The 20,825-nt window shown below is 46.8% G+C and overlaps 1 protein-coding gene across 4 annotated transcripts in view; it reads right to left on the minus strand.

Moving 5' to 3' along the window:
- The window catches only part of DOCK11 (dedicator of cytokinesis 11), a 76,764-nt gene that overhangs the window by 12,636 nt on the left and 43,303 nt on the right, over nucleotides 1–20,825 (minus strand). For 3 of the 4 annotated variants that reach the window (XM_041396428.1, XM_041396427.1, XM_041396426.1), the window contains exons 27-43: nucleotides 20,690–20,761; nucleotides 20,168–20,314; nucleotides 19,617–19,700; nucleotides 19,054–19,165; nucleotides 15,448–15,626; nucleotides 13,876–13,989; nucleotides 13,307–13,382; nucleotides 12,919–13,022; nucleotides 10,924–11,035; nucleotides 10,737–10,803; nucleotides 10,212–10,259; nucleotides 9,959–10,024; nucleotides 9,601–9,734; nucleotides 8,826–8,941; nucleotides 6,812–6,949; nucleotides 2,282–2,464; nucleotides 1,527–1,640 (exon numbers count right to left, since the gene is read on the minus strand). In XM_041396428.1, coding sequence (XP_041252362.1) covers nucleotides 1,527–1,640; nucleotides 2,282–2,464; nucleotides 6,812–6,949; nucleotides 8,826–8,941; nucleotides 9,601–9,734; nucleotides 9,959–10,024; nucleotides 10,212–10,259; nucleotides 10,737–10,803; nucleotides 10,924–11,035; nucleotides 12,919–13,022; nucleotides 13,307–13,382; nucleotides 13,876–13,989; nucleotides 15,448–15,626; nucleotides 19,054–19,165; nucleotides 19,617–19,700; nucleotides 20,168–20,314; nucleotides 20,690–20,761 — 1,866 coding nt within the window. The remainder of the gene's footprint in view (nucleotides 1–1,526; nucleotides 1,641–2,281; nucleotides 2,465–6,811; nucleotides 6,950–8,825; nucleotides 8,942–9,600; nucleotides 9,735–9,958; nucleotides 10,025–10,211; nucleotides 10,260–10,736; nucleotides 10,804–10,923; nucleotides 11,036–12,918; nucleotides 13,023–13,306; nucleotides 13,383–13,875; nucleotides 13,990–15,447; nucleotides 15,627–19,053; nucleotides 19,166–19,616; nucleotides 19,701–20,167; nucleotides 20,315–20,689; nucleotides 20,762–20,825) is intronic. The other variant, XM_041396429.1, reaches the window with a different exon arrangement.

The raw sequence follows: 20,825 nt of genomic DNA on the forward strand, positions 1-20,825 counted from the left end.
AACTCCCACTGCACATGGAGTACAGTGTTTCAGCTGCATTCAGAGGCATTTCAGTCCTGACATGCACAGGGCCAATCTCTGCAGGTCGTGCCCAGGATGCCAGGCTGGCTGTTCCTGTGTCACAGTGGGGCTGCCACTTGGGCATCCTCAGGAGCTGCTCTGAGAGCAACACAGAAGTGCTCCATGCATGCAAATATCTCTGGATGAGACCACAAACTGTGCCTCTAGTATTTTTTCATGTCATTCAACATCTGGCTTGTTAGACTCTGATGTGGTCTGTCTTCAATTCCTAAAGCATTGAAGGCATTTGTAGAGCTTCCCACCACAGGAATGTAGTAGAGAAGCACGTGCTCTGATCTGATCCCCTGCTCAGAACTAGGCCAAGATTGAATTAGACCCAAGGCTTGCCCAGCCAAGTTTTATAATCTCCTAAAACAGAAAATCCACCTCCTTTCTAGGCCCTGCCCCAGGGCTGCACAGTGCTCTTGGGAAATAATTTTTTCTTAAGCAAAACTGGAATTGCCCTTGCTGCAACTTGCATACACTGTCTCCACACTCTGAAAAGAGTCCAACTATGTCTCTATAAACTGTCTGCTGTGGAAAGAAGCAGGTAGGTTCCCCCTCAGCTCTCTCCCTTCCATGATGAGACTGGCTCCCTCTCCTCAGAGTCCTTAGCCCAGCTGCTGCTCTGGCTGTGCATGTCATTCTCTCCAGTGTGTTGAAGACTCTTCTGTACTCTTGCACTTACACAAATACAAAAACTTGATATAATGATCATCTCATGATGTAAATTACAAGTAAAGTATGGCTCAGTAAAACCCTTAACAACATCTGTGTGCAGAAAAGAACTGAGGTTTTTGCCAGGTATATTCTACCTATAAATTTGTTAGATCACAATTAAACACCTAATGGAAGTTCCCATTAAGCCTTTAGGTCATAGGATAACCGTGGAACTTTAAAAACACTTCCCATTTCCCCTATCCTGCCTTGGCAGCTACTCTGTGTGAAATGGAGCGCATTGCAATTGCTCAGTGGATTGGGTACAAACCACTAATTCTAGCACAAAGATAGGCAATTATTTTCCAAAGAAATACAACCATTAATCTCCATATAAGAGCTCTTTCTTAATATTACTGACACTTAGTTGAATAAAACTAAATCCTGCTAATTATTACCTTCAGGCAACAGGAATACCAGACCCTCCCTTGTCATCTCCCTCAAAGCTGGGAGTTCCTGGAAAGCTCTTTGGACAATCTTCCAAGCAGAACATGGCAAAGCACAACCTGAGCTGCTGGGCTCCCTCCCCTTGGTGTGAGGCCTCACCTTTGGAGCATGACCTGCCTGAGCAGCTGGTCCTATGGCTGCTGGCATGACACTTGTTTACTGAGCAAATGCAGCCTACTACAAGCCTATAAATCACAGTTCCAGTCATTAGCCCAACCCTTAAACACAGTTTCCTGGAGTCTGTCCCCAGGCTTGCATCAATGGCTGATAGCACCTGATGGGATGTGACATCTCCAACTCACCTTCATCGGCCTGTCGCTGTTTGCAAAGTTGTTAATGATGAGCAAGGAGTCCTGAAATCTGGTCCCACCACTGAGGGCCACATCTGCAATTAACTGGCTCACTGCAATTATTATCTGTGGGACGAGGTAGAGGCTTTATTTAAACAAGCCATAATAAAAGGGTTTTATTAAGGTCACAGTTAATAAAACGCTCACAGGAAAACATCACATCTTTTCCACCACGTAAGCAGCAGTTGGCACTGTGGCTCATCTCACATCCACCAAGGACAGACACTCCCCAGAGGACCAAACTGCCTTGCAGAACTAACAATCCAACTATTCCAACATGAATCCCTGTTTGGACATTAGTTACCTTCTTCTGTGATCCTTTACAACCCAGAGGGTATTAATCTGTCCCCCATGGTATCTATATTTGCTTCAAAAACTACCAATGCCAAAAAAGCAGCTCCTAGGAAATCTCCTGCCTTAAGGGCAGCTTTCCACCCCATCCCAGCCAGTCTCTGGCACAGAGATGTGTCTGGTGTCTGATACACTAAAATTGAACAGCTTGGAGTACTTGATGGCAATTATTTTACCTAAAGGTGCCTGGACCAGTCACTGGAAATAGGAATTAGGCAAAGCCTGGAAAGCAGGAGGGTTTTTGTCCACATGGCAATGGCAGGATCCTCTGCATGTAGGAGCTCACAGAGCTCTGTTGCTGTAACTGTTCATTAAATCTGAAGTGTCCTGTCTCTAGCTTTTCTCCAGCCACTGACCTGAAGATGTGTTCTCAGAAACGTTCTCCTTTTGGTGAACTCAAAATTATTTCTCATCAGGAGGTACAGAAGAGCAGAGGCTTCATTCCTTGTGGAGGACACCTTGGAAGTGCAACACTTCAGGATCTCATAGCAGAGGGCAGCACACATGTTCACCCTTCCTTTGAAAAAAGCTGAGGGAAACTTCACAAGAGACATGAAAACATTAGAAAATACACCACTAAATGGCATAGGGTTCAGATGGGCAGGGGTACAGGGCAACAAACTAAGCTCCAGTCTGGACAGCCTCAGCAAAACTTCTGCCAGAATTCTGAGTCTGAAAGTATTTGTGGGAATGAATTTGGGGTCTATTTTTAACTACATTTCCTAGACTGATGGGAACATTGCTGTCACGTTTCTTGGGGATGTGATTGCTTGTGTCCATCTAACCCTTTCCTTGACAACATCTGGGTTTATTGGCAAATTCTCACCAAATTGGACTGATAGAATTACGTTCTTCCAAAAGCCATAATCACAAGCAGTGGGGCAGGGGAGAGGTTCCACAGGCATTCCCACCACAAGGTGCTATCTGGAAGATCAGAAAATTCATCAGAGCCCAAGCAGGAATCCAACCTCACTGGGAAATATGACCTGCAATGCTCACACATCTACTTCTACATCATCCCCCCAAAAAAATCTAAAATCATGCCTTCATGTCCTCAGGAATGCAAACAAGAGACTGGCTTGTCCCTTAGAGCCTAAAATTCAGTGACCTGCTCTGCCTCCCCAGCCAGGGCCACCCAGGGAGCAGCAGGACCAAGCCAAGCCACCATGCAAGCTCCCTCAGTCACAGTGGGGCTCAGGGACCTGCAGCAGGGAGAGGGGAACACCAGCACCCTGGTGGCCTGTCTGTCCCCTCAGCAAACCCCTGAGCACAGCTGCCAGGGCAAGCCCAGCCCTGCCTGGAAAGGGACACCTGCAGCAGACAGGTAGGACACCTGTCCCAGTGGGCAGCAGCCTCCTGGGGATGCCAGGGTGTGTCCCCCTGGCTGTGGTCACAAGAGGTGGCTGGCAGGGAGGTGACACCACACTTGTCTTCCTTCCACCTCGGCAGAGACTGAGCACGGGAAGCAGAACAAGGAAGGGCTTTGTGCTGGCACGCAGGGACCTGCTGGGGAGGGGAGATGCCAACACCTCCCGAGGGGGTGGAGGCTGCTGGGGCATTGCACAGCAGCACTCTGCTCCTTCTGCTGCAGCTGGCAACCAGGCCCAAAGAATTCCCTGGCAAAAAGAGGCAACAGAGGCAATCATGGTTTTACCTATTCAGAGGAAAGATTGTTCAGTTTGTTCGGGACCCCGTGGTCCTCATGGGCCATGGCCCATCAGCCACTTTTATCTGCCCCACTACCTTCTGCCCATGGGAGGTGACAGTAAACAGTGTCAGCCAGAGGCTGAAGCTGTTATTGTGGCCCTGCACTCCTCGCATTAAGTATATATGTTCCAGGAAAACTTGTAGGTGCTGCCATGGCTACCACCATGGCGTGCTGGTGACAGGGTCTTCAAACAGGGATCTAGGACCTGTGGCTAGCAAGATACTGGGATTGCACCAAGAAACCAGAATTAGGACACAAAACCCTTTTTGTTCACTGCCTCTGGCCAAAAACTATCTTCAAAAAACCAAATGGGAGAAAGAAGGAGAGAGGCAAACAAACATCATAGTAACACAGGGCCATACAGATCGTGTGTGCACCTGGGAAAGGAGCTCCAGGGATCTGCTGCCTGCTGTCCTTCCCCAAGCCAGACAGGATCATGGTCAGCACTGGGCTTAGCTGTGTGCAAGGGCATGCACACACAGCACAGCGATGGCAGGGACACTGCCTGCCAGCAGAGGCTTTCCTGGCACTTCCAATGCACTGCTAGGGACAAAGCCCTTGCCTGGGAATCTGCTGCAGGAGGAGCCCTGTGCACACCCCTCCACAGCAGCTCTGGAGGAAAACCTGTGCCCTTTCCACAGGGAACCCGGGTCCCTTTCTGGAGACCAAGCCCAAGCAGATGCAATGGCTCCTGGTGCCAGGTCCAGGGAAGCAGATCCAGGGGTGTCTGGCTGCTGGAGGCCCAGCCAGGTGCTGCCCGTGGCTGCCCAGCTGGCCCAGAACACTGGGGAAAGCACGAAACAGCCCCTGTGCTGATGATGTGCACACTGCAGGAGCCATTTCTGATCCAGCCCCACATGATGGACCAGAGCAGGGCTCAACCCAGCTCCCAGAGAGACTCAAAGGGATGTGAGGGCAGGACAGCCGTGGGGACAGGCAGGAGGATGTCTGAGCTAGTCTTTAATGCACATCCCTCCTCTATGTATGTTTTCCTTTATAACCTTTAATTTAAAGACCATACCTAAGCATGCATGTAGGTATTTATATAAGTATTTATCTGTAAGTGATGCCCTGAAAAGACAGATCCAGTTCTTAAGGAAACCTAGAGTGTGAAACAAGAACAATCTAGTTTTTGTTGGTTCTTACCAGCCAGTAAAACAGAGGCAGCTTTCTTGCCAAATTCCCAGAACACACGCATGCAACCAAAACCAAATATGCAAATAATTACAAAAGATTTTTGTTCTTTGCTCCCTTGTAACATTTTTTAAGTCTTTTGCCTATCAAATAACTGGATTTAATGTAGAAGACAAATTATGGGATGCAGAATACATCTCAGGAGTTTTTTCCCCTCCAGCAACCATCTGCTGTGACCACAAATAAGAGGGGGGTTCTTTTCATTGTAATTACAGCTACAGAAGGCCCTAAAAATGAAAAAAATTCCATTCTAGCTGTGACAAAAGTAAAATTCCCTTTTGCTTTTCTTGAAATTAAAAAGTAGAGCAGAGCTAGTATTTGAAAACAAACTTGCAAGAAAACATTTCGTCCTTGACTTGTCATGCAATGCAGTGACCACCTGCCTTGGCCACCATAGCCACTTCAGGCCTCAGAAGAACCCTTGAGAGGACTTAAAAGGAAGTTTGGGACTTGTGTGGTTATGGAGCTGGCAAAGAAAACACTTCCTCCTTCTAGATACCATCTGCTGGGCTCATATCTTGCTTTTACAGAAACCATATATGTCCTGTCCTAGGGGAAATGTGAGAAAGCTGAAACCAATAATTTGTATCTTTAAAGACCCATGACGTGAAATTCAGCATGGATTTAGACTGGGATAAATCTAAAAAACCAATCCCACTGCCCATCCTTGCAGAAGCTGAGCATGCAGCCTCTCTGCTGCCACTGATGTTTTGGAAAGCAAGTGTGGAACTCCTGGAGGGCTCCAGGCTTTGAAGGCTGACAGTGAAATTGAGCAGGTGTGCATGTCTGGCTTCACATTGAAAAAAACCCCATAGAAAATATGCCAGGAAGGCAAGGAATGTCTTTTATTTGCTATAGGCACAAAACAAATATTTCTGGCTAAACAAACTTTTGGCTAGCAAGGGGGAGAGCAGGGTGTGTGCAGATCTGCAGCAGGATGGATCTCGAGGCTAAGCAGACCACAGGCAAGCAGAAAAGTCAAAAGAAAGGCAGAGCAATAAACATGCACTGAACCCTGCAAAAAGCAGTGATTCCCTGCCACTTGCCAATCTGCAGGCTTTAAGAAGCCCCATGGAAAAACACCTTGTAGGAGACCACTGACTGGAGCAGACAGGGAGCCAGCAAGATCTCTGCATTTCTGCTTAGCACAAGTCAAAATCCAGCCCTAGACTTATACTAACTATTAGCTTTGCTGTGGGGTTACAGCAAAATGTACAAAGCACAGACTTTTTCCACCTTTGAAAAGCAGTTTGGCATCTCTTCTTTTAATCAGACTTTGCTCAGCAGCTAGTGCAAAAGCTCCTTTGGAAATTACTCTTTGCTGCTTCCACTCAGACACTGTGCCCTGCCTGGCTGCAATCATGGATTTTCCTGTTAAAGAAGTGTTGTGCTCAAGGGATTTGAGGTGTTTTAATTAATTTTGTATTTATGATAACTGCAAAGCTTGGGAGGAATGGTGTTCTCATGTACATCAGGTCTGGAAAACGTCCCTATGAACAGTGCTTGTTTTGACAAGCACAAAGGGCAATGTCACCATCAGTCCCTCTTCCTTTGTGGTCAGCTGTGGCTTTGTCACTGCCTCACTACCTGCCAGGGCTCAGAGAGCACAGAACAAGGCTCAGCAAGAACCATCATCTGTCCCAGCAGTGGGTGAGGAGCTGCCTGCCAGTGCATGCATTATTCAGGCAATAGCACTGTCAGCAGCACTGGCAGTCTGGGGCAAAGATTCAAGCACCAGCTGTTGCTCAAACAGACACTAATCCTGGTGACCAAGGCCAGTGTGGGAATTCCTCATGATTTCTCCTTTTGCTTCCTGATACCCAACAAATAATAAATAACTAAAGAATTTAACCTGGGTTATTCTTCAAATCAGTGAAGCTGTTTTCCAAAACACATCTCCAAAATATCACTTTAACAGGAGTTTAACCATACTTGCCTCTCTGCATACTTACAAGTTCTCCCACACCCTTGTCAATGTACCTACCTTGCTAATGAAAGCTCTCAGAGAGGCAAACACATGCTTAAGGGCTGCTTCTGACTGCCCATTTTTGAGAAAAGCCAGATGAATATCAAAAACCTTCTTCATAAGTGGATTGTGGCCATCGTTGCTTAAAAGCTGCGTCTGGAAAGCAACAGGAGAATTTACTTAGCAGAAATGTTGTGCCTGCAGCTGGAAATGACAGAGATAATCTTGCATAATTAATCACATTAATTCTTAAGCCAGATAAGCAACAGGGCCTTCAGTAAAAATATAACCAATAAAATGTGACAATCAATAAAAACTTACAGTAGTTAGCAGAGGTTATTTTTGTAGCAGAGAAAAAAAAAAAACTGAAATATTTTATCACTTCCAAATCACTAATTCCAAAACCTAAGTCAATATTCTGTAAAACTGTCACTGTAAAATATTTTATCACTTTCAAATCACTAATTCCAAAACCTAAGTCAATATTCTGTAAAACTGTCACTGGTTGCCTAGTTATTTCAAATAAAACTTGCTGTTTACCAATGTAACTATCACCCTGGGGTTGTTTTATTTTCCATTTCTTTTTATTTTTCTTGAAAATTGTTTTGTTTGCAGCCCAAATAAGAGAGGGGGAAGAGAAATAAAATAAGACCCATTTTCTCACTGGATAGATTTGTAGCTGTAGTTAGTAATTTCACTTCCTTTGTTCCCTGCAGAGTTTTGCCAGTTTGCCCCTATTTCAGATATGGTAAAATGGAATTACTGGAGGGTTATTGATACACTTTGGTGTCAGACCAGGTGGGCTGTGCCCGCTGCCATCCCCACAGGGCTGTGCAGGAGGTTTGGGCACGACACAAGGATGTGGATATCCTGTATTGACAGGAAATCAACAGCCCCCATCCCACTGCCAGTCCTCACAGTCCTTGGGCTGGCTCAGATTTTGACACCTTGCACAGAGCTTGTGGTAGGTTCAAGATCCAGAGTTTTACACCGAGCTCATTTCCTGCGGCAGTGGAACAGCACAGCCCAGCTGCTGCAGCACAGGACCCACTCGTGTCTGGTGTGGCCCTAAAAGTGAAGCCAAAACCCAGGAAAAGGGAAAGGGAATCCAGTCCATGCTGTGCTTTGAAAATCACATTGTTTTGTGGTTCAGCAATATCTCAAAAGAGGCAGCTGAGAAAGCCAAGCAAGTTTTAAGTGTTGTATCTAAATCCTTTTGCTGTTACCAAACTTCTAAGGAGTAATTTAATATCTGCACCAGGATGGCTTTTTGGCTCTGCAAAGGAAGCAGAGGCTATGAATACCTTTCTCTTCATCTCCGTGTAGAAAGGAAATCTTCATTGTGCTTGCTCTGAAATCCAGAGCTGCTCTTGTGACACTACACAAGACACGCTGCTACATGCACGATTCCTCTGACTACACTTCAGGAAGATCATTTCTGGAACAAATCTGGCACATTTGCTGCCATCCTGGGGTTCTCTTCACCTCAGAGGCCTTGGTTTTTGTAGATGACAATGGTGCCAAAAGCACAAATCCCAACATGGAAGAGAAGATTTCTACCCCTGGTTCTGGTCCTGTCTGCACTGGTAACCACAGCTGGAGTGCCTCAGCCTGAGATATTCATGTACAGTGATTCATAGAAATGTGGACCTTGCTTCTAGGTAACATAGGGTACAAAAGAGTGACTGTTCTAAAAATGTTGGACATTCATTTCCCTTTTCTCTAGTCCCTCCTTTCTACATGATATACATTTCCTCTTATTCTATTTTTGTAACACCTACAGTCATGCTATAACATACATGGGATTTTCTCTGGCCTTGCAGTTTTGAAGAAATGGCAAGATTGTGTATGGGTGTAATTACTCTGAGACACTGTGAAACACTCAGTGTTTTGGAAAATAAACAAGCTGCAAACTATTTGCTTTTGTAAAGCCTTCCATATTCTTCCACTCTAGGAGAACAGATCACCAAAATCCACACACATATAAAAAACCAGCACGCTTTTCTACAACATTTTTGATTTCAGTGCTGACCTTGAAACTCTGAGTGAAAAAAGAGATGGTGTCCAGCACTGTCAGGCACACTTCGGTGGCAATATTGCCCTCCAGTAATGCCTGGTGCACAATATCTGCTTCTGAGGTGCCTGCATCTGTGGACAGAGAGAAAATTAGGAGGAAACAGTGTTCAACACTCCAGCTCCTGAAAAATCTAAGTGCTATACAGATAAGGTTCTCCCTTGCACTATTGCTGCATTTGGGAGATAATGCAAGAATAGCAAGATGCTGAAGTTGCCAACCCTATTCAGAGAAGCTGCCTCTGCCTGACGCCACACCAGAAAAACAGTACCTGTATTGCCCTTTAATATCACTGTCTTTACAGCCAGACAGAGCATGAGGTGCCCAAGCTGTCTCCAGAGAGGGGAGATGGCAAAGTGCTCCAATGGGACAAAACGCACCCACATGGAGAGGCTTAGAGCAGATCCCAGCACAGGTCTCTGTGCAGTGCAGCTCTCCTGCTTGTCCTGTTCCCTACCCAAACCAAGGCATCACCTGCCCACATGCTCAGCCATGGAGCTGAGCCAAGACAGGCAAGAGCAGAAAGCCACACAAGTCCTAAATCCCAGGGGTGATTTTTAAGGGGCTGGCTTGAATGCCACCCTCACCCATCTAGGAATGCTGCAGGGAGGCCTGCAACATTCTGCAGAATCTGAGCAACCTGAAGCAACCAGCAGCAAGTGGAAATGGCTACATGCAGTTTTCCTCGGGCTGGCACGTGCCCTGGCCCTGCTGGCCCTGCTGCCACACGTACTGTGGTTGAGGGTGAAGGAGCTCTCCAAGCTGCCCAGGTGCTGGAGCCGCACCCCGGCCCTGCTGCGGAGCGCCGGCATGGTCTGCGATTTCCTCTCGGCTGCCGTGTGCTTGGACAACCAGGCATCCTGCACCCTGCAAGGGGAGCAAAGACAGGCCTTGGGCAGCAGCAGCAGCAGCCACAGCACTTCAGGATCACACCAGGATGGAGACCTCTTCCTCCGACACACCAATGCGGGACGGTCCCAGTGGGACTGCCCGCGCTGCGCCCATCCTGCTGCTCCAGAAGGTCCTAGGGCTAACACAAGAGCAGGGATGCTGCTCAGGAAGCAGGGATGCAGCTGGGGCTCTTGTCTCACCTGCAGCTGGCTGGGGGGGACACTGCCAACCTGCGCTCGCCTGAGCCTGGGGGTCTCATGCAGGAGCTGGAGGGGAGGGAAGGGGCAGGGTGCTGAGATGAGGGAACCCTGCTCAGGGCACGGCGCTGAGCAGAGCCCCAGACCCACTGGGGTTTGCCCAGCCTGGGTGTGCACCAGCCCTTCCCACCTCTGCTGGGGCAGGGAGCACGGGCATGATCCCCACACCCCAGCACCAGATGGAAGGAGGCAGTACCTGGCAATATTTCTCTTCCCCACGTATCTGAAGTGAAATAAACACACCCTAGGAAGAAAATGAAACAGGTATTTGTTACAGATCCTGCAGATCAGGAACAATCCAGAACATTTAAAACCTACCCTGTTCTCGCCTGCAGCCACACTTCTCTGTGCACAAGGGCTTGGGTCTGTATTTACAAGTCACTTGACCTCACACTCTTGGTTTCAAAATTCTACGGCACATCCCTGTCTTCTCACCCATGTGTCCTCCCAGATTTGCTGCAAAGTGGAGGCTGTGACAGTGAAGGGGAAGTTGAGCCCACAGGTGGTGGGACACACCCCAGACAGAGCACAGGGCACTGCCACCAAACCATGCTTCCTCAATATATGTTTGCTTCTCCTCAGAGGGAGGAAGAGCATGTCATTCCAACCTGGTCAGACACCCCTAGTGCTGCACAGGACAGTGTGTGCACTGTGGTCTCCTCCTTAGCCATTCTGACCACACAAAGGTGCAGTGTTTGAACAGCAGCCTCATGATACTCACTCCAGAAGCATGAGGACATTGATCAGCTCCTGGGGGGAGAATTTGTTCCAGTAAGCTAAAAGAGTATCTGAAAGAAAATGAAGAACAATGCAATGAGATTTTAAAAAACTCAAGGGTGGGACTTTACAGACCAAAACTGATGGACCCTTGTCCTTGTGGCTGCCCCCAGTGAGCAGGAGGCACCAACCTTCAGAGATCATCTTCACAATGTACAGGTAGCACATCAGAAGGGTCCGGATCTCGAACTGGTCCAGCCGGCTGTAGTGGGACAGGCTGCTCCTCATGGAGCTCCTGCGGATCTGCAGGGACACAGCGGTGACACACAGGGCTCCTGGGCTGTGCAGCACGGGCACAGCAAACCTGGCACACACCAGGAGTGCTGGCATCCCTCCTGCCCCCCACATGTGCACCCCACAGCACCACGCCTTGGAAACAGCTCATCCAGTGATGCAGCCTGGAAATCCTGGGCACATCAGCAAACACTTCTCTGCTCAGAGGAAAAATGTCTGGGCAGTGAACGACAGGTTATCCAGCAAAATACACAGCAGCCTGCTTTCAGCCTGCCCTCTGTAGCAGCTAAGCTCCTGGACATTTTTAAAGCCAGTTCCCCTAAAAAAAAATTAACTGGCTGTCACCATTTAAAACAAAAATCTGACTTTCTGTTAAAGACGTACACTTCAAAACAAAATGCCAGTTATTAAAAAAGGGGGACATTTCATCTTAAGAACTTTCTCCTCCCCTTGATTTTTCGAAGTGTTTTGATTTTCCTCCTACGTAGTGACTCAGGGAAAGTACGTGAAATCCTGATGATGAGTCAATTTACGTGGGAAAGGCTTGGGCATTGTGTGATGGGAAGCATGACTTCTGAAGTTATACTAGTTTTATTTTGCATTCTCTGTGCTTGTCTGAGCTGTATCCTTTGGTAAATGGACACAATGAAGCCCTAGGCTTCTTCTAAAGCTTTGCCTCACATGTTTGGAGAGGGATCCACAGATTTTATTTGCTGTTTATTCTGGGATAAGCTGTGGATGTGAGTCACAATAAAGCAGAAATAAACAATCATGTTAGAGTTGGAGACATGGTGCTGTGGCCAGAGATTTGCTGTTGAGCATGCCAAACTATCAAGTCAGCACACAATTCACTCCAGGGGAACGGGGCAATGAGAAGAGTCTGCCTCAGAGGACTGCTGAGGCTGTGCTCCTCCACGGGGCATTGCTTTTACATGGTTCTGTGCATATTGCATTCCCTAACAGACAGATTGCTTCCAACAACTCTGAAAAACATTCAAGCACATTCAAGAGGAGGATGTCTGGCCATGGGGGAAAGCTGAGCTGGCAGCCACACCACTCCTGCAAACCCCCTCAGCAGCACTGGAGCACTGCTCAGGGCTTTGCTGGACATTCAAGTGCTTGGCTGTACTCCGTCCTGGAGCTCTGTGATTTATGGAGGAGAGCAAGGCCTCATCTCTTCTAAGCACGTCAGGACACGGCCATGAGCCCAGATAGTCTTTGCCTTGCTCCTTACAAGGGCCAAATTTTTTGAAGATGCATCAATGACTCATGCCAACCCAAGATATCTGCGAAGTGCCTTGAGGAAAAGCAGGGACTGGTTTGCACAAATACCTGTGTGCAATCTGCCAAGAAAAAGAGTACTGAATACCCCGCTGTCTGAACAGGGGGTCAGAGGTCTTTGTGGCATGACAGTCACCTTCTGCAAGGCTGGGCCTGTGGTTCCTCGCCTGGGCTGGTTTTCCTGCAAACACTTTATCTTAAGTCAGTGGTCACTGGCAATCTCACACCACGGTGCTTTGCTTCTCAGACATCTGGAAACCAATTCCCAGCACCAGGAACTGGGGTGCAGCCAGGCTCAGAGCCACCCACACACAGGGAGCACATCTGAGTATGGGCAAATGCACCGTAGGAGCAGAGATTTTCCACACAGATTTTGCCTTTCATCTTCAACAAGTAATTTGTCAGCCATTCTATTTTTGGCTCAACGATGTTTGAAGAGGGAAAGCATACCAGACTTGTGACTCTGACCTTTGTTAAAGATCAATCTGGTTGTTTCCAGAGATATCTAGAAGCAGCTTTTGAGAGTGTCACCACAGGGAACTCCTTTTCCCTCCCCCTTATTTATCACAGCCTGCAGGCTGTGCTGCTCTGCCCAGCCCCTGGTACATTACATTTTCACTCTGATCCGGGGAACTGGTTGCTCCCTCTGAGTTCAGGGATCCTTTTGAGTCCTCTCGCTTTATTGTATGGCCATTTGGAAGGGCTGCTCCACAGGCTGAAAGAAACCCCAGACCCCACAATTAAACCCTTTGCACTTGTCAGCACAGCAGAGGCAGCACAGATGAGGCTTGCCAAAGCCCCCTGTCTAAAGCTGCAAAAGGAAAAATCTGGAAAGGACAGGTAAGGTGACACCACATCTGGGGAAAACCATGCAGAGTCTGTGAGGTCTTTTAGGAGATGACTGTTTCAGGTTTTGGGTAATGGGTTTTAGGTGCTTCAGGCTGGTAACAGCTGTATTAAAATAAATGGGAAATTTAGAATTTAGAAAAATTAATTTACCTGTATCTTTGTCTGCAATCAGGCTGGATCTGCTTGATGGGGATGGAAAACTGCATATGAATTCATCCCTAGATGCCTGTAAAGCAATACAAGGTTTTGTGTCCAGTCAAAGATAACACCTATTCTCTTACAAATAGGAAACAGTGAAATACAAAATGGCACATTAGAGCAGGTTTTAAAAACAACACAGATGAAAACAAAAATTTCCTTACTTCTACAACAAGGAGACAAAGGGGGAGGAGTAAAAAGAATAGCAGAACATATTAAATAAGTAATAGTAGTGTTTTCCTTTTCCATCATTTGAGTTGAAATTCTGAATTGTTTTTCTCAGACGTCCTATTTGTTATTCTTTTGGCCCAGCAAGGAGGGAAGCCCGGTCTGCAAGGCTAAGGCCACTTGGGAGCCACACACACAGCTCTTGGGAAGCCAGGCAACTCCCCAGAACAGCTGCGGGAGTCCCAGGCCAAGTCCTGCTCAAGCTCGCTGCTCTGGAGGGACTCAGCTCCTCTCAAGCACTGCACAACCTGCCCAGAAACACGTCAGATGTGGAGGCATCCAGCTTCACTCACAGGGCTGGAGGCTGGGCAGGAGGTCAGAGCCTCGTGGCCGGCCACGCGCTGCAGGTTCTCCAGGAGCACCCCGAGCAGCGGCAGGTACAGCTGGGCAATTTTTGCCTGCTGGTTCTGAAAGCACAGAGAAAAATCTCAGTAAGAGCCCAGGTTCCCAGTGGAGTGAAAAAGGGGAACTCTTGAGCCAAAACACATACACATACATATCTTTATTTTTACACAGTACGTGGTGTTCAAGAATGTGAGCTGGTTTGGCTTCTCACTTCCACCTCTAGAGCTGCCAGAGAGGTATTACCCTTCTAGCTTGGGATACTCGGGGTTTTGGAGGCTAAATAACATTCCCAGTCACAGAGGATGTGTGAAAAACTAAGTCCTGGATTTCCTAATTCCTTAACTGGCACTTGACTTGCATAGTTTGACTTTTAAGTGCAACACCCAGGAGTAACATAACAGGAACATTTGCTCCATGCCTGGTGCTGGCTACTGCTTCCAGTCAGAAATTCTCCATAGCAAATGCTTCTAGTGAAAACAGTTTGTAGGAACAGATTAATTTGGATTAACTGGTACAGATCAAAATGATTGGGTTGACATTTTCTAAATGGAGGACTCTTTTATATCCAATTCTTTTTTCTTAAACATATATTTTCCTGGATTTGGCTGAAAGGTAAAAAAAAAAAACAAAATTAAGGCTTGCAAATTGAGTAGAACTTTTTAAATAATAAAGAAATCCAATTTTTTCTTCTGATTCGGTATGACAAGAGATAAAAAAAATCTTGAAAACCCTCATGGGTTAACAAAACCTTCTCTCAGCTGTTGATGGAGCCGGGGTCTCCTTGGCTGGAGCAAGGGTGTGCCAGCACATGCTCAGCCTGTCCTGCCCTGGGATTTTTTTGCTTTGTAGTCCCTGGAGACCAGCTGAGCATCCTGCCCTGGCTCCAGGCAGTTTCCTGGTCACACTGCCCTGAGCACAGCACACACCCAATATATGTATTCACATTTACAACACATACACCAGCATCCTGTGGGACAGCAGTAAGGCAGGGTATATGGGTCAGCAGGGAGCAGTACCAAGATAAAACAAACCCATTTCCAGCCTCTTGCAGCATCATCATGTGTTGAGCCTCTGACCAAAGAAAAGTGAGATCCACCCAGAGGAAATCCAGCACCTCATGAGAATCAAGATCCTCTCCTCTGGGTCACTAATCAGTGAAACATGCAGCATGTAACAGAGATCAGTTCTGTTTCCTGATTACAGCATATTAATACAGGACATGAATTAGGCCCAAGACCAGAACATCACTGATGTCCTAATTTTGTTAAACAAGCTCTCTCAAGTTCCTTAATGGTTTTGGGGTAATTACCTAAATACTCAGCATGAGCAAGAGGGCTGCAGTTACTTCCTAGATGATTTCTGAGCTATTACTGTTGTTCCATAACTGTCAGATATTTACAATGGTTCCCTAAAAAGCAATTAGAATACCCCTGGTGCACTCTGCAAAATCTAAAATTCTGGTATTTTTTCTCATAAAATGCAACAACATGAAGTTAAAAAGCCAACAAAACAGGCCTGACCTTGTGCTGGTATCTGTTGTCAAAGGCATGCTTGATCAGGAGGTTTTTTAAGACTGAGATGGCCGTATATCTGATATCATAATTGTCCTGCAAGGCAACAGAGGCTTCTCTAAGAAGCATCCCCACGAGGAAGTGATGCCTGCAATACTCATCAGTTAAACTGTACTCAAGATTTGTATCTGAAAGAAACAACAAGGCAATGGTTAAGGGAAATGCTCCAAGAGTCTGTTCAGAGCAAGACATAACAGTCATGTAAGCCACAGAGTCCTCAAACAGTGTTCACCACTCTCCTGCAGTGCACTGATCTTTGAAAAAAGCTGAACTGATCATACAGAGTTCTCCAGCAGTGAACTAAGTCATATCAAAGAAGTTGGTGCCTTCCCGTTCAGGCTGTTCATTAATTTCAGCCCTCACTGTTTCAGTAGCAGTTCAAGGCAGGATTTCTGCCATGTGATGCTCTGCAAATCTTCTCTCTCTATGAGTAATCTGTAAGTCAGAGATGGCTGAAATGGGGCAACACAGCACAACTTACTGCCTGGGGATGCTCTGCTCCTGGCTGGGGGCTGTCCTGTGAGTCCCCATCCACCCAGGCAGCAGGGCTACCAACCTTCAGCTGTGAGGGTGGGAATGGGCAGTGGAAATGGTGGGTTTACCTGGCCACCCAGCCCTAGCAGTGCTGCTGTGCAGCTCATTGCACATCCCCCAGCAATCTGTGTTCCTTCTCTCGAGGTCAGAGAGCAGAGCAGAAGCATGTAGTGCTGCTGGGATGAGGGATGCCAAGGAGGAGATGGTGCCAAGGGAGCAGTCTGCACCCCAGTGTGCACAGCAGGGCAGCCAGGGAGCCAGGCTGGGGCTCCAGGCTGCTGCTTGCCAGAAGCAGACACTGAGCTCAGCTCCTCAGAAGCTGCCCTGACTGCCAAGAGAAAGCCAGCTCAGTACCTTATCACCTTGCCTCACTTAACCTGTACCCTGCACCTCACCCAGACTCAGGCAGATTCTGTGACCAAAGCAGAGGCTGCTACCAGGATAAGGCATCACTTCTGCAGAGGAGCCTGGACAGAGCAGCAGGAAGTGACAGACACACTGACTGTGGTGCAGGGTGTGTGTGCACTGGGGCTGCTGTGAACAGCCTTGTCCTGACACCATTACCTCTGCCAGGCCATCTGCCAAACTAGAGCCACCATAGGGATAACTCCAAAGCTCTCTGCTCTTCCCCTAAAAGTACAAATGCCATATGCTCAGCTCAGACTGTTTTTTTTTTTTCCAAAACCCCACAGGTATGAAAGTTCTTCTTTGGTAAGGCAGGGTGCATTCAGCTTTGAAAATCCCAGCCAAAGGGCTCCAACAGTTCTGTGGCTGCAAAAGATATTTTTAAACTCATTTATTCAAAAGTAGCATTTACTGGATTCTGAAACTCTGATTCAGAGGAAAGAAAAAGCCACCTGGAACATTACCTGGCTTTCACTGTTAGTCATGTTAGCAAATGCCTAATTGTCACACATCATGGTTATTACATTAGTAATAATGTAATATTATTTCCATTTGATTGGAAAGTGCATACTTAATTCAACATTAGAGGAGTCGACCACCCCAGTTGGACCTACCTACTGAAGTCAACTGTTCCACAGCAAATGAAAAAAAAATCTAATTATGTGTAAAAAGAAAAGGGACAAATAAAAAGACAGCAAGAATAAACAGGAACAAATAAAGCTCTTGGATAATCAAGTAATAATCTTGGAGAAACAGGACAGCATGTCATGTTTTAATATTATTTCTGAGGCCTTTGCTTAACTCCCAGCTTCTGTCAATCCCTTGGATTCTTTCCCATCACAACATTGCAAAACTAATCGTGTGCTGCTGGCCATGAGGCCAAGCTTGGGGCTGGCTCTGGCTGATGTGAGCTTGGGGCTGGCTCTGGCTGATGTCCCCATGTGAGGCAGCAGGGACAGACCAACAACCAGCCCTGCAGTAGCTGGCAGGTTTCAGAGCTGCTGCTCCAAGATGCAACACTCCAAGTCAACAGGATGTGGTTTCAGGGCTGTGCTCTGCCAGCCTGCCCACCTGCACTGGCTGAAGCTGCAGAAACTCTCTCTGTCCACCTTCCTGGGGGCTATTCCTTCTTCTCCTAGAAACAGAGCAGTAGGGGTTTGGGCATCCCCTCCCTGCACCCTCACAGGCTGATGAGGTCAGACACACCAGCAGGGTCCCTCCTGAGCCCTGTGACCACAGATCTGTCCAAAAATCCAGACAAGTCTGCAGTGAAGGTGCACCCCACACGGCTCTGCCATGGCAGGCAGGGCTCAGGCACCACTGCAAAGGCACCTGTGCTACCTGAGCAGGGGCTGCTCCACTGCCAGGAGCTCTGTGTGAACCTCAGCTGCTAGGTCCAGACACAACAAAACACAGCAGAAAAGATGAGCTGCCCTTACAGCTTTTCAATTTAACCACCACAAAGGCAAAGGTGAATGCTAACCAAGAAAGAGCATCCTTATGTTACCATGCCACTAGCAAGCATCAGCGGATGTGTTTTCCTTGGCTGTTTCTAGCAGTACTCTTTCTAGCAATACTCTTTGTTAAGCAATGCCAGGCAAGTAGCCAAACTGAAGTAAGAGATGAGCAGCTGGTCCAGAAAGCTCTGAGGGGTCAGATATTTACCACAATAAGAGATATTTCATTTACTTCTGCCACTTGTATGTGTGTGGAACCACTTTGGGACTTGTATGGCTTCACTGTGAGGCACAGCCAAATGTCCCCTTTCCCCACCAGAATACATCATACAATCATAAATCCACTGGGTTTTTACATGGGGAATCCCAATCCTCACTCTTCCCTCCAGTACCTCCACTGGCCAGGCTGCTGGCACCCAAACCTGGCAAACAGAGGAGCCATGAGGAGCCAGAGGGAATGAGGCTCTGTCTGCAGCACTCCTGGGGCTGGCAGGGGCTGCTCCAGCCACAGCACCTGCACACAGCCTCAGCTCAGCCCTTCCACGCCGTGCTGAGCAGCTTCAGCACCAGAGAGAACACGGTGTGGCAGGGAAAGCAGGGTGGGTGTGCGGGGGTGCCACGGTACCAACACCCTGGGCACGCACCAAGGACTGGCACGGGCTCCAGCTCTGCTGGCTGCCCCCAGGTCTGAGAGCAAGCTCGAGCACACTGTGCACTGCTGTGCCTTGCTCAGTGTGGAAGCAGAGGGTGACCTGGATCCCCTTCTGGGGGCCACAGGGAGAGCTGGCAGCAGGGCAGTGAGTTCCACCTTTCTCCTGCATCCTGTTCCCTACAGGACCCGCCTTGAGAAACCCACGTCTCAGGGGAGGCTGACACTCCTGAGAGGAAAGGATTGCATTGCACAATTTGCCTATTTACTGAAACACAGGCAGTGTCCAGATATTGCTAGTCCCAAGTAAACTTAAATATAGGAAATACCAAGAACACTGACTGCATACCATTCTGGAACAAAATTATATAAACCTGACAGAAAAACATCTTGAGGTTAATGTCCTCACCAGGACATACATTTCCTTGACATCAAACCAAAGTTCATCTAGTCAGAAGCCATGAGCACTAATAAATTATAGCTCTTTAGCCAATCTCTTAAAGAACATACCTTGAACTCTTTGCAGCTTGGGTTTGGAAAATGTCATTGGTAAGTTCAGAGGGATGTAGTGCTCATGATTGCAAATAGTTTGAAGAAATTCAAACTTGTATTCAACCAGCAGCTGAGATTTAAAAAAAAAAGACAAACACAAAGTATATTTTTAGTTTGGCCCATTTTCTTCCAGTTCAGTGTACTTGTAGCACAAGGATTGAAGAATGTAATAAATCTATCTATGCTATCTAATAAATAGCATCTGGTGAAACTCACTAATAATTGGCAAATTCTTGTGTTGTTCTGCCTAAGTGTCAATGCATACAGGTGTCACTTGGGACTTTGTATTTTTCATCCAGACCATTAACCACTCTTTCCTGTCATTCTGACTCTTTACATTACTTTAAAGAACATCTGGCTGCAGGCTCTTACCCCAGACAAAGAGGTCTCTGCCTCTAAAAGACTCTGCAGGAACAGAGTCTAAAAGACCTCCAAGACTTGTATAAAATAATCACTACAAAGCTTTGACTGATGTAGATATGTACAGCTGCAAACCACTTTTCAAGAAACCTACTGCTTACCTTAGGGTCTTTTGGGCTGAATCCAGAAATGTAATCATTTATCAAGTTAAAAACAAATCCTCTGTCCATAAAGGTCAAGCAACGCTGGAGAAAAAATAGCAACATGTGACCAACTATTAAAAATCAAAGCAATCATCTTAAATCCCCTGCATACTACTGTCCTGCCAGCAGCCAGATTTCATCCTCTGGGTTGCTGCTGATTTTCCAAAACATACATGATCCTGTTTCTCTGAAATCATTTGGATGACTTTAATTAAGTAGTCTCCAGTGGACAACAAAAATATTTAAAATGAGAGTATATATAATTTCAGGTTCCAAACAGTTGCTAGGAATGCCTGAAAAGCCTCAGTAACATACAAAGTTACTGTCTCTTTGGAAAGAGGTTTCTTTCCAAGGACAGCTTATCCCCTCGAGAATTTTTGCAACTGAAAAACCAAAGACAAGATAAATTAAAACCACATTTGTTTGCTTGCTCCATATCTCTCATTGTCAATCTCTTTCTCTTTTTTTTTTCCTGATCAAATCCTGGGAGAAGGAAAGAAACCGCTGACCTTCAGGAAGTTAGCCAAGCTGAAGTTGACATTCCTGGACTCCTCGGGGATCTCGTTATAGCGGATGGTGACGTGAGGAATGATGGCCAGCAGCAGCGAGTGCAGGGCGTGCTGGTAGGACTCGGGGAACCTCTGGCCTCTGGGCAGCTGAAACCAAGAGCACATCCCAGCTCAGGGCTGCAAGCCACGGCTGGGACAGCTGAGCACAGGCACGAGCTCTTTAGCATTTGCTTTTGTCACTTCCTAATAGGACAGTGATCAAAGAAAGTATTGGCTGCAACTGCAGTAGGTAGTAATGGCAAAGGAGGCTGCACAAGCCATAAGGACTTCTGGAATCTTTAAATTAAAACTGAGAGTGAAAGGGCAGAAAAGGGAAAAGTAAAGTGAAAAAGAAAGTGAAGCTGTTCAGCTTGGCAGGTTTGTTTGTTTTGTTTTTTTTTTTTTTAATAGAGATTTTCAGAAAAGCTTTTGGAGGAGTTTGTGACAGTATTGTAATGCAACATTGACCAAATTTATATTTACCTTGATTTTGTTTTCTTCCAGTAAGTACATTGCCATGGACTTTGCCAGTGCTTCAAAGAAAAACCACGAGTACTAGAATGAACAAAGAATACTATTACTTTTCTCAGCAGGATTGAACATGACTGATATTCCCTGA

The sequence above is a fragment of the Onychostruthus taczanowskii genome, unplaced genomic scaffold (assembly GCF_017590055.1).
Source record: "Onychostruthus taczanowskii isolate IOZ18803 unplaced genomic scaffold, ASM1759005v1 scaffold13, whole genome shotgun sequence".
NCBI classification, from domain to species: domain Eukaryota; kingdom Metazoa; phylum Chordata; class Aves; order Passeriformes; family Passeridae; genus Onychostruthus; species Onychostruthus taczanowskii.